The 14,206-nt window shown below is 32.9% G+C and overlaps 1 protein-coding gene across 1 annotated transcript in view; it reads right to left on the bottom strand.

Moving 5' to 3' along the window:
- The window catches only part of LOC149786021 (E3 ubiquitin-protein ligase rnf213-alpha-like), a 559,813-nt gene that overhangs the window by 77,317 nt on the left and 468,290 nt on the right, over window positions 1-14,206 (bottom strand). The window contains exons 62-65 of the mRNA XM_089978097.1: window positions 11,915-12,005; window positions 6,926-6,960; window positions 2,399-2,499; window positions 144-294 (exon numbers count right to left, since the gene is read on the bottom strand). Of these exons, the coding sequence (XP_089834223.1) occupies window positions 144-294; window positions 2,399-2,499; window positions 6,926-6,960; window positions 11,915-12,005 (378 nt within the window). The remainder of the gene's footprint in view (window positions 1-143; window positions 295-2,398; window positions 2,500-6,925; window positions 6,961-11,914; window positions 12,006-14,206) is intronic.

Below are 14,206 nucleotides of genomic sequence, written 5' to 3' on the forward strand. Positions count from 1 at the left end.
TCACTTTGTATTCTAAGGAAATAAATTATATGTTAAATTTTACAAAGCTTGTTTGTCTTTCACTCTTTTCTGTTACTTATTGTAAAAGCATAGACTTGTAACATTAGTCGAAGCCTAGATATCATATTGTAGAGAAAACTGACCATCGAATCAATGTTGGCTCCAAGCATCATGGTGAGATGGGTCAGGAGACGAATAATGCCACAGTAAGCAGGAGTAAGACTTCTCTCTGGACCAATCTGTGTCCTGTTCTCAGCAGGGCCCAGAATGTGTCCGGTTTCTGTACGATCCCCACTGCAGATGACATATGATGATAGTAATTAGTTAATTATGCAAATGACATATAATGTCAGCAACTAATTAATTAGCAATTAATCTAAGAATGTCAGTATTACTTTTTATTGGTACACACGAGTAAAATAATACAGCTTTTCTGAGATGATTTAATCTTACTTTTACTGCTTGATTGTTGGTTTTTGTTGAGTGTTTTCATGACTACATAACTTGCAGATTTATTTCACACTGACCTATCATTTGTTATACAGTAAAATATCTTGGCTGTCGTTTTTCACATTCTGGAAGATGAACTATATGGCATGCACTTAAGTGTAGTGTGTCTATTTTCAACCTAAATCACATTTAAACACAAGAGACCCTGATGCTTCCTTGATATCCAACCTGAAGTTTGTGCCTCTACTGGTAGACCCCTGTGGGTAAGGACTGTGTGCTCTGAATGACAGTAGTTTATAACTTTTCAGATGCTCCCTCACTGTAGCCAGTTATTTAGGCTAGTTGTGATAGTGTTGTCATATAGTCCAAGGCAAAATGTATTGATAGCAATTACGCAGACAAACTAACTTATACACATTCACAGGCATGTGTTTTAATAGCTGACTTACCATTAACCTGTTCCTGAGCAAGTCATCAATGCCCAGTTTCTGCAGGTTTGGCATACCTTTCAATGATGAAAACATACCAACTTTTGTTTCAAAACTTAAACATCAATATGATGTAAATATTAATTTGTGATGTAAGAATACAATTGTTGAAGAGCACTTTTTAATTTAAATTTTAAAAAAGATTATTTTAATACAGTGTTTGCATTATTTTCACAATAAAGTCAGTTTGAAACCTTAAGTGAACTTGTAATGGCAGATATCACTGTGTTGAGGAAACAACACTTCACTGCACTGTCTGTTTTCATAAATAATTGGGCAAATAGATTAAGGAATATATACAATTCATAGAAAGCAAAGTCTGAATTAAATTGATGTGATAGAGGACTTAGTCTAACCGTTTACTCATATATGTCAGAAACGAATGGAATAATGCTTTGTTGTGGATTTTGAAAAGCACTGTAACTTTTAAGATAAAGGTTGCTTCTGACATCACTCATTTTTGTGAAAATACAAAAAAAGCAGCAAGGCATAATATTTATCTCGTGTATGACATTACTACAAGTACATAGTCAATAAAAAAAAACAAAAAAAATCATATTTATTCCAAGCTCCCACAATTGTCTCCAGACTGGAGTGGATCTTTAGTGTCCGTAGACCCAGTGGGCATTTGTCTGACCACTGTGGTGTGATAAGATGGAGATTCTTGATGAGCCGAATGTGCTGCCACAATCGGGATCAGTGTGTTAGTGACTTTACTATCCTTAAAAATGGACATAGCCCATCAGTGAAGAGGAGGAGGTGGCTGCCTTATTCTTGGCTTTATATAAATAGCAGCTCTCTGCTAGATCCCACATCTCATTTGATGACATTGCAAAGAGAGGACATGTGTCCAATTGAGCACACTTTGTACAGCAAAAACACTCGAAAAACTAGTTCCCAAAGAAGCATGTTAGCTGAAGGACAATACTCCAAAATGACTTATGTGACTGAAGCAGCATACTGGGACTGTTTATTTTTGTTCAAGGCCTCTAATCAATTTTGTCAAAAATTTTAATAATTCTGGGCAAGATTTTGTTGCCATGGCAAAAAATCATCCTTTGAATGCTGAAATGATCATACCCCATTCTGATCCAGTGTTTACAACTAATTACTCACTATAGTTTAAATTATTCTTGAGCATAAAATAAAAAAAAGGATGCCAAATAACTGACTTTATGCATAAATTATGTGCACATCAGGCAGTTCAACCTCCAAACTGAAGCACAGTAAACAAATTATGATGAGTGACTTTACTGTAAAGTGAGAAAACTGTAGATAAAATGTAATGAAAGATAACATCTCAAACATTTTGATCCAGCCATCAAATTTGATTTGTCATCTTCGTTTTAGAGCTATACCATATAAGCAATCAACAAACCACATTCTCTACATTAATTTACAGTGTATGGGCAAAGAGACTGTCAAGAAATATACAGGACAGATGGAAAGGAGAACTTTACCCTCCATGGTCTAGGAAATTCCCTTCATTCAGATGATAGTCCTGACCACCAATAGCTGCACCACAAGCATAACACTTCCCCTCTGTCACAGGGCGACCACACTGAAAAATTATATATATTATATTATTAATAATATATATATATATATATATATATATATATATATATATATATATATATATATATATATATATATATATATATATATATAATATTGATATCCATAGATCTCTCTCTTTATATATATATATATATATATATATATATATATATATATATATATATATATATATATATATATAGTTTTATTTAAGTCATTTGAGTTAATGATATATCTTAATATTAAGATTCTTCTACTGGCTTGTGTACTATAATAAGAGTACATGCATTACATAATAATAATTTCATTGATAAATCCAGGTCATATTGCCCCAGGTTCATGTCAACAAGCTATCTGCTGTCTAAACAGCAGGTCAGGTCAGCAATGCGTAATCCAGGGAGTATATTTGTACTGTAGAGATATCATGACCAACCTTGCTGGTGATTGGATATGACAGAAAGGAAAGTGGTATTGACTGTTCGTTATCTGGTAATGTAAAATAATTTTAAATACCTGGAATCTTTTCAAACGATTCAAAATTGTTTATTTGCCATGCAGATAGTGATTACATACAAGGTTATAGAAACCCAATGTTGCATTCTTCAATTATATTCAGCCTTATAAGAGGGAGAGGAAAACCGATTTATTTATGATTTGTTCACTGAAATTGTAGAGCTGAAAACATTTATTCTAAACCATCAGTAATTCAGTGGACTATCATGAATATACTCAGGAATTTGAATATTTATAAATTCCATTGGATTGTAATGAAACAAGGACATATGTGACATTCAGCTCTCACTGGATTACCTTGTCATAAAAATTTTGGGATATCAGAACAGAATTACTTCACTGGTGCTAGCATATAAACACATTAGAACCTTCATTTGGAATACATTTGGATCACTTCCTGATTACTGAAATTTATAGCTTATTTTAGGAAAACTCAAGGACGTCATACATACTATTATTTTTAATTCTTTCACTTTGTTTTTTATTTTATATTTTTGGGAAATAAAAATTGAATGCTTGTTGGATTTTACCTTGTCTTGTTACATAGTTTAAGCCCCTGGGATGCAACTCTCTCTCTCTCTCTCTCTCTCTCTCTCTCTCTCTCTCTCTATATATATATATATATATATATATTATTCTTCTTCTTATGGGCCCCTGAATTAACAAAGCATTGATGCTCTATGCATACAGACATAATCAACCGTATCAATACTGGAAGCCATGTATAACCCATGATATATATGGAAATTTTGGGTTATTTTTGTTTTATTAATTAAACTGAATTATGAGTTTGAAAAAATACTTTAAATTTTTTGTTTTGAACAATTAAGTTGTCAGGATTTTACATGTTTTCCTACATCAACACCAGACCAGGTGTATGGGACATTATCTTAAGATTATTTTCCATCATGATCTTTACTTGTGTTCCTTTACTTAGACACAACGCATACACACATTCATACAAAGACATGTACACTCACAAATTATGTACAAAAAGAACCACTCAACTTGTTCTAATTGTTTTATTTTTTTTCTGCAACATTATACTTTCCTGAAATGAGCCAGGTTGGGAAAAGCATGAAAAGTGATAAACCATGCAGGATTTATTCCATATGAAGGAGATGTGGGGGAAAATAGAATGTCTCAAAATGAATTTTCCTTATCAACTTTATGCAATGTTTTCATAGCTCTGTAGCAACTTCATAAGACAGTACATTCTGGAAGAGCAGCGATAAAAAAAAAAAAGATTTTCAACATCATGGCTGTGGCAGTCATGCTGGACAACTGAGTGGCACCACTTTCATTTAGGCCCAGCTATGCCTTGGGATGAATGTAAAGTAAAATTTCAATGCATTCTACCAAGTAGTTGAGAAGTTGTTATAGGGTTTAACGCCATTTTTCAGCACAAGATAGGCTATACATGGCGGCCAGTATTAATGGTGGAGGAAGAACCCGGGAAAACCCTGGAAAGAACCACCGACCCACGAGAAGCTACCGGCAAGCTTTCTCACATATCCACATTGGCCGAGCCTGAGACTCGAACCTACGCAGACAGAGGTGAGATGGCAGTGATCCGTGATGGAGAGCGCTTTAGACCACTCGGCCACTCGGGGCCCCAGTTGAGAAGTAGTGATAACAAACTTGTACTAATGGCTGGACAGATACATGCCATTCCATAAGTTCTTCTGTTCCATGATACGATGTTTTCTTTTTAGCATATGCTATTACTTCAGTAATATCCAAATTACTGTTTTGCCAACTGGACTCAGAGGTAGATATCATGGAAAACAAACTAGAAAACAATAAGCTGAACTGAAATCATCTGATCTGAAATTTTCCTTCATCAAAACATATGCTGTTTATGAACAAATTTGAATTAAAAATAGCCAGCATAATAAATTACAAAATTTCAAATGTATCTGTAAAAAAAATTGAATTAAACTGCACATTGAAGATAATGTCAATGCATGCATGCTGAACAGCAAAATGTCCTTGGTGATATGAGCTCAAGCTGATTAAAACATTTGTTCCGCAGTGCTGAGGTCTTATTTCTAATTTTCAGTGCAGCTGTAAGCAAGTAGAACTAGTCATCCTTCCAAGGTCTATGGTACTCCTTATCATCTAAAGTTTTGGGTTTTTTTGGTCTGAAGACCAGGTTTTGAGACTGCTTATAAAATATCAGAATTTTTTGCAAACTTAACAAAAAATGAATAAATTTTGATTTGCGAAATACACTTCTCCCTTGATAACTCATGCACAACGGGTCCAAAAACATAAACTGCAATATAAGCAAGGGCATGAGTTATCAAGGGACCTCCATAATAATATGAAATGATGCCATCCTCGCTGGACATAGAGAAAACTATGGAAGGGGAAGGGCAGCAAACTGGTCTGTTTAATGGCTGGATACTCATTTTAAAGTCACGTTGGGAATAACTGTCAATAAAGCGCTTTTTCTAATGAAGTTATTTGTTTTTATATATAAAAAAATGACCTTTATTTTCAAGATGCCCAACCACTGAGAGATCATTAACAATATTCCAACTGGTTTCAACAACCATCACGTGTATGCGAAAACATTGTGTATTACATCACTGCTTTTGAGTATTCTGGTTCCCTGATATGTATGCTCCCTGCTTTGCTCTCTACGATAGTGGAATGCAATGCAAGAAGCATACTAATCAGGGAACCAGACTACTTACTGTTCCAATTCACTATCAAACAAAATTCCATTTATTTAAAAAATAAACACACACACACACACACAAACAAAAATGAACACTTAGTTCATGGAACAGCCTTCATCGCCGAAAGTCATTTTTTTATTGTTCTATTAGTAAAATATTGATGCAATGATTTCATTGCAAGTAACAGTGAAACTTCTCATCCGTGAGGAAATCTCTGAGTACCAATTCAATAGTTACAAATTAACTACAAACTAGCTTCTTATTAATAAAACATTTCTGTTAAACAGAATTTTATGTCACCAAGAATTCACATCGTTTGGTTGTCTTGCTATCTTTGAAAACAGTTGTGAATGAGTATGCTAATTTAAGGTAGTTTAATTATATTACATTCACACAGAAAAAATTGGTACAGTGTTCAATGACCTGTTATTCAACTGGGGCTGCTAGCTCTTATGCAGGTTGGATTTGCATGCCTTTCAACTTTTCATTTATTCCACCCCCTTTTTTTATACAAAAGACTAATTAATGTGGCAAGCTTTTAATTCAGTACAACAATACAACAAATACTAATATGATTGCAACAAATAAATATGCAAATTAGGTATCAAAACATCATCGGCACTTAGGTTCTCAAGAAACGCTCAGTCATAACTGTTATGGTAGATTGACATATTTCACATTTGAATACAATGCACATTGTATTTATGATCACTGCACTTAAATCAAACTAAAAGATATAACACACAATTCGCTTGATAAAAAAAAAGTATTTATTTGGTATTTGTTAATGATAGTGCAGCCTCAAGTAGGTGTTAGCGCCATTTTCACTGATACAATTTTTGCTGCATACTGTTATTTATGGTGTACCAAGAATGTAGTTTGGAAAGAAATTTTAACAAAATACATGACTTCTTATTAAAAGTCAATATTTGAAAATGTTGATTCAAATTCCCAGGTCATATCAATTGTTTTCGATGATAAAATGAGTGATATATCAGAGTTTCATTTACCAATTTTGATCACAATTTTCTTCATGTTCAACAAATAGGAGTCTAGTTCTTGATACTTTCTAGTATTAAAAAAATGGGATCCACAACTGAAGCTGCATTATAAGCAGGTTTGTGAGTTATCAGGGTGCGAGTTATAGATGGGGTGGTGTATTATTCCAGGACCAACAGATCTAACTTCATAGCTAAATATTAAGATATGGAAAATCTGAATACTCACTTCTCCAATTACATAGAGATGGCCATTGGGACAACCTGAAATGAGAACACATCACTTGGCAACACATTTGAATGACTAATGTGCATGTGATGGCATAATACATATTCAGTCCATCAAAATCAGACAGCCGTATGATAATATGTGCATTGTGTTTTGTTCCTTACATTGCCTGCAAACATACATAAGGTGATAAATGATCTGTGCTGTAGATCAAAGTGAGCTTTACTTGCCATAGCAAGACATGTGATACTAAACACATTGTCTTTTACTCCCAAACCCGATGATATGGTTGTGTTTTGAAAAACATGATTCTGAGTAATCTCCAAAACCCCATCATATATGTCTGTACATGCAGCATGTAAACAGTCCTGCTTAGAGCTCTTGTAAAAACTATCCTTGGAGCAGTTTATACAGCTAACTGTCATAAAATGTAAGGTGTTTAGGTATAAACAACTGCTATTTCACCTATTACTTAACTGGCTGACAATAGCTGGGGTGATGTGTTAAGCCTTAATCAGGGAACCAGACTACTTATTGTTCCAATTCACTATCAAACAAGATTCCATTTATCAGCTGGTGCACGGGAACCCATTATTCTAATTTGCATAGGTAAAACTCACAAACAAGAACAACCCAATTCATTTATAGTTAGGTATATTAGAGAGATGTGTGTTAAAGAATAAAAGTTAATGCCTTGAATGAGAATGTTTAAAATATCTTTATTAAAGATTATTGGCAAGTTTGTGAACATTGGCAGTTTATGTTAAGTCAGATTTTACTCCATATATTAAATGCAAACCATGATTATTTCAGTCAATGAAATAGTTCTCACATGTGATTAATTTTTTATGGCTTTATGTCTAAATGCTTTTCTGGTGATTCTGAGGAAGCAATAAACTATCAACAAAGCCAAGCAAAACTAAATTTTAACGGTATTTTATTTTGTGAAGCACAGAAGTAATGGGAAGCTACTAATTCTTTGCATATACTTCAAGTACCATAATGACATCAGTCATTCTGGTGTAATTGATGTCCATTTAAAAAGCAGCACCATCTTTATGTAATACTGGCACAAACTTAAACATATCTGACATGCTGAATTGAACATTCACATTAATTCTCTTTATTATTATTTATATTTTAATCTCTGTTAAAACAACAACTATAAACTGACTCATGCTTTTCTGAATGATTTTTTCTATGAAAAAGACTGTCACTGTAGTACCACAATTATTAATAGCTATTAAGATTAGCCACCATGTCTTTTAAGGATTTTAATGCACACAGTCAGTTCAAAGGTTCATATTCTTTTATCTGCTTTGAAAACCTGCACAATACTTATAAATGTTATAATGAGAGTTCATCTCAGCCTGCTTTCACTGTAGAATGTAATGCTTTCAATAAATTTTTAGTGTTATAATTTTGCTTACATGAATGCATGCAATATTTTACAAAGGACTATGAATAAACAACAAAATATTCATACAGTAATTATGTAGTTTTGCTTCTTAATCCTGGTAGTGCTGTGTTGTTTTAATTGACCTTGAAACCAGTGCTGATTTGTTTCAAACTGCACCATCTGTGCATGCTGAATTGTTTCAGAACAAGACTTTTTGGGCCAGATCCATATAACAACTTCAGAACTTTAATTTATAAACAGACTGCAGTGAAACTGTATAAAATGATGCATATATACTTGCAGATTACTAACACCAAAAATGTCAGTGATTAGATACATGTTCATGGTTAGAGAAAAAGGGTGGAAAAGTAATTTTTGACCAAAAACAAATTGAATACAGTGTACACTTTTCCATAAAATATAGTTGTTCTGAATGTGTACATGGACAGATAATATTTTTCCTACATATCACATTTCCTCAGTTCATTACTTTAGGCCTATGAAAGATGATTAAAACCTTACTTTCAAACATTTCTCTACATTTCAGCATGTTACAATATTTAGATTATGCAATATTTATGTAGTTATTATGCACAAATTTTCTCCAGATAAAATATGATTATATTCATTTATAGTTCAATGATAAGGAACCAATACTAATCATATTGAAAATGATAAATAACTGTAGATTTACTTTGGTTGCCATAGCAACCAAAAACTAATGTTTGTGTTTCAAAGGTATAAAAGATTTTTTAAGATAATATTGTTGGCAAAATCTTTTATCCAACTAAATACAGTATTCATTTTTTAAAGAACTCAATGCTATCAAGCTGTTTTAATTATGAACGTAATTATCATATTATTTAGAATAATTATTTTGGTCATGTTTTAGGGTGAAGAGAATACTGTTTATGCAATGGAGTCAAACTAATGGAAAACTAGTTTTCTCATTTGAAAATTGCTGAAAGGCTGATGTCTTAAAGGATGTAAAAACCTTTTTAAGTAATTACAGTTGCTTGCAAGAATGAAGCTTATGAATACAACTATCTCTATACATGTAACAAATGTAATAACTGACACAAAATCCATATGCAGGTTGTCATCGACTGCAGGGGACTATTTTTTCATCACATCATGTAAATGAAACAAAGATAAATTTTTCTTTCAAAATAAAAAAAGGCTGAAAAAGTTAGGATTTCATTTATGGAACTCACAACTTTTAGGGTTATTTTTAGACTCATACTACATAACCTATTATTTTGCCAGCTTCATTACTAAATCTTATGTACGTCTTAACTTTCCTTTACTATCTATTAACATGCAAACTGAATGCATATCAATAGCATGGGATACATTATGTCTTTGATTTCTTTATTAGCTTTTATAATTAGTGTGTTGTATAACAGCACATATAGTTTTTGAATAACTTTCTTTACACTCAGATTGTTTTAAATTCTTATTTTTAATGCATCTTCTAATATTCTGCTAGTTTGAGCACACCTGTTGATGACCTACCAAATAGATGTCTTTAATTCTCTAACATTCCAATGTATACAAATGAATAATTTAAATGTAATATCATCAGATAGAGCAATATTATCACAGCCATTGATTTGGGTCTTCTCTCAACACAAACGAGTAGTGTACCATATTTCGGTTATATATGGTAATGAAACAGCTGAAAAATGCCAACGTCCCACCAAGTGAGCTCTTTGATGTTTACTGATAAGTGAGGCAGAAATAAACACAGTATGAACACCATGATGGAGTTTGCAACACTGGGGAACTCTTGTGACCAGTACACATGTGATAGTGACATTGGTTATCAGGTATTCTTTAGAGTGGAACTGTACATCTGAGAGGCCTGAAAGTCATTATTACTGAAACTTAACATAATATTTCTCATTGATTAGAAATTATAGAGCAAGTGTTATGAGGTTTTCAGTGAGATTTAATAATTGCAACTTGCCAAAAATATTTGAAATAAAATCAATTTCTCAGCAACAATATCAACATATTATAACTTCTACGTTGTCAAACATATGAGGAAATTAAAAAGAGAGAGAGATCAAGCTTTATCTGTTCACTGGCCTACCTATGAAACTAGCTCTGTTAAAATAAACCAAATGAACTGACGAGGAAAAAAAAAGATTTCCAGCAGGTCGAAAGTTCAGATATTGAAGGAAGGTCTTGATTATTAGATTCCCAAATCACATACATTTCACACTGGTGCTGTAAGAGTGGGTTACTTAAGAAGTTAATCTCTATCTCTCTCTCGTCCATTCCTTTTCAACTTGATTGTTGAGAAAGAGGGAGAGAGAGTGAAGAAGAAAAAAATGAACTTTATAATGCGATAAGAGTATTGTGCTTTCTATTATTGTTAAAAAATGATAGTCAAGGAAGGAATACCTCAGAGTTCACACTGACACCTCCATAAAATGAATGGTTGGTCCCTCTCTAGTTAGTACAATTCTCACTCTTGATGATACAATGTATGCCCAAATATAAGAAAAGGCTCTGCACATGACAGACTCATTGATAAATTTAGCTACTATATAGTTTAAGCTCAGTTTAGTAACACTTTAAACTTGTTACTGAATGGGATGGCCATGTCATAGCACTTGTATATCAACACATGATAGTGTCAGAGCACTTGTATATCAACACATGATAGTGTCAGAGCACTTGTATATCAACACATGATAGTGTCATAGCACTTGTATATCAACACACGATAGTGTCATAGCACTTGTATATCAACATGTGGTATATGCCTGCAGAAAATTAATTCTCAAATTTGGAAAACTGCATATTGCTATCTATACCTCCAAACTTCCACACAAAGCCCTAATGAACTTTATTCTAATTTGGACTCTCCCATACATATATATGGTAACCAGTGGCAAATGCCTATGGGACAGCTGTGAGACTGCAATGACTTAACAGCCATCATATTGTTTACATCAACGTCCACTGCTGACAAAAGATTCTCCTGGACAAACAAGTCTGTTTTAATATTTGTTTCACCGACATTCTGTTACAATGATGAAGAGTCGTGATCTGCTTGGAGCTACTACATATGCTATCTCCCTGCTATTATTAGCACACGATTAATGATTGGCCTAGATTTTACATCCATAGTCGCCACTTTCCTGTGCATAAAAATATGGTTTCCACACACAGAATGAGGTGACATCATCCTTAAATATATGGTTTCCGCACTACTAGGGTTAAAACCAACTGAATTTTGATCTTGAACAACAACTGCTTGTAAACTCGAGGATATTTCAGATAGGATTTAATCTGATCCATCACAAAATTTTTGTTGAGACTGGGTGTTAGGCTAAACAGAATAAAAACATGAAATAGCAATTTTACTCCCAAATCCAAAAATTGTATCCAAAGGATATATCTGATTTTACATGAATTAAAAACAGGGGAAGATATCGATTATGAAATTGCAGGAAAGACTTGTAAAAAAAAAAAAAAAAAAATCTGGGCAAAAACTTAAGTTGCTTGAAATTGCTTGTAAGCCAAAATAAATGATGACCTAAAAAAATAACACTACTGTGTGTATGAAAGTGACTTACGATAGAACTGTGGATTGTCATGAATGCCCCGCTGGAAAGCTCTTCTTATTTCCTGTACATCATCTTGGGGCATTGTGGGTAGAAAGGCATCCTGGAATACATTTAAAATACTGTATGGTCAAGCTTACCTATAAAACAACATTCATATTATATACTAAAATTATGTTATGTTCAGTTTGAATTTCAAATGCTTCTCAAGAAAAGAAAAACACTGGAATCTGGTACAATGTCTCTTTAAAATCTACAGGGCATTGGTGAATAGTACTGTACAAAATTACTCACCTCTTCAACAATCAGTCATCAAGAAGTTAAACCTTCCCTGCAACTGAGTTTAAGATTTCTTCATGTTTGACACATGTACAATGAGTCTGCTATTCACATACAAGGAATACAAACTCACTTAAAATCAATATCCACATTAGGATATTTATTGGAATGCAGATGGTTTAATCATATCACTTATTTGTAAATAAACTGATAACATGTCTCTTTCAATTAAGGAACTCATGGATGAGTGTTTACATTAAGTCAAAATAACAGTACAACATAAGGTGATTTGAATATTGCACTGTTGCATCATCATTATGAAAATAAAAAGTCATATCAATGATGTCATAATGACACTTTAATGAACTGTCTTCAACATAATATTGTTTTACATAAAAAAATGTTTTACCAGAGTACATTTGGTGGATATCCAAAAGTTCATTCAGCACATAATTTAATTTAAATTCAGTGCTCATCTTGAAATCATATCTTTAACATTGTCAATACAAGAAGATATATGCACAGCTCTCTATTGCTATCATTCTTCAGACCATTTGATAATTTTTATTCTTAAGGATATTCACTTTTGTAAAACCAGTGTTTGCAAAGCAGCTTGAAATGATGTGAATACTACATTATTACCTTATTGACATTGATATCAGCATTGCTGAGATCTGATTGAGGCTGGATGTAAGATCACATGGTTTCACCTCTCTTTCTTACTGAATAACAAAATATAAAATACAAAACTGCCAATGGTAGCATGGCCATATGGCAAACCATGAAATTTAGATATATGGATCACAGTGATCTCTTTTTCCAGATGGCTGCAGTACTCTCCTCATCATACAATTACATACCTAATTATCTGATTCCATACATAATATCACCAATGAAAAGGGGCTAAATGCAAAGTTCCGGCCATTAAATTTGTTGACAGTAACCCAATTTTTCACTTTTGCAAAGAACTACACAAAACACATTCAATTTGAACTGATTTGTCCACCAGCAAAGTATCTGAAAAAATGACCTAATAATAAACCGTAACTTAGAAAAGTGAGCTTTTTGCAAAAGCAAGATATGTTTAGCACAATATTGGCTATATGGCACTGATTAAAAGGTAAGTTCTAAAAATGTAAAAGATACAAAACTGCACAAAGAAAACTATATATACAAACATGCAATACAGCAATATAAAATAGAAAAGGTAAAGATGTGAAGTGAAAAGTCGTATAAAATAAAAGATAAAGGTAAAGATAATTGTAAGGATTTTACATTTTATACCTTTATCTTTAACTTTACAAACCATTAAAAAAAATCCTTAAAAATCTGGCAAAAATTTGTTACATAAAGTAAGTTCCCTAAAAAAATCCAAGATTTTTCTCTGGTGGTGCATCAAAATAAAGTTTTTTAATTGTGTTTTTATAAAGGCTTCTGTCTCATATGGTGCAAGCCAATACACTGAACAAGAATGTGTTCCCTGTCAGTGGACATTAGTAAGGTATGCACTATTGTCAAGGTTCACCTTTCTGGAGATATGCGTGTCCTATACAAGAGTTGCATGACACCAACTCATCTCTGCAACTGTTCTGTTATGATAAGTGCACTTTCCAATGATGGGTTTGATGTTACAAATCATAAAATTAATGAAATACCTAGTTTTCACTACTGACTGTAGTACTCCTCATGAAACATTTACATACTGTGGCATGTCACAAGCAATAGCATCTGAGAAAATGGCCTGAATACAAACCATAAGTTCAGTGTTGATGCAAGATGAACAGATGGATGGATGGACAAATATCATCAATCCTCAAGTTTGATTTTCTTTGTAATCTGGCCAAAAATGCTTGTACAATTTTAATAACTATGATGACAGTAATGTAAAAGAAACTGACAAAGTTAATGAAAAATGCATGACACTCTGGGAAATGTATAATTTATAACAATTCATAAACACATTACACATGCTATCAGTTTTGGAATTCTGATATAACATTGATAATTATGTCATAGTTAACCAGT

Source organism: Sinohyriopsis cumingii, chromosome 12 (assembly GCF_028554795.1).
Source record: "Sinohyriopsis cumingii isolate HCF-2022 chromosome 12, ASM2855479v2, whole genome shotgun sequence".
NCBI lineage: Eukaryota > Metazoa > Mollusca > Bivalvia > Unionida > Unionidae > Sinohyriopsis > Sinohyriopsis cumingii.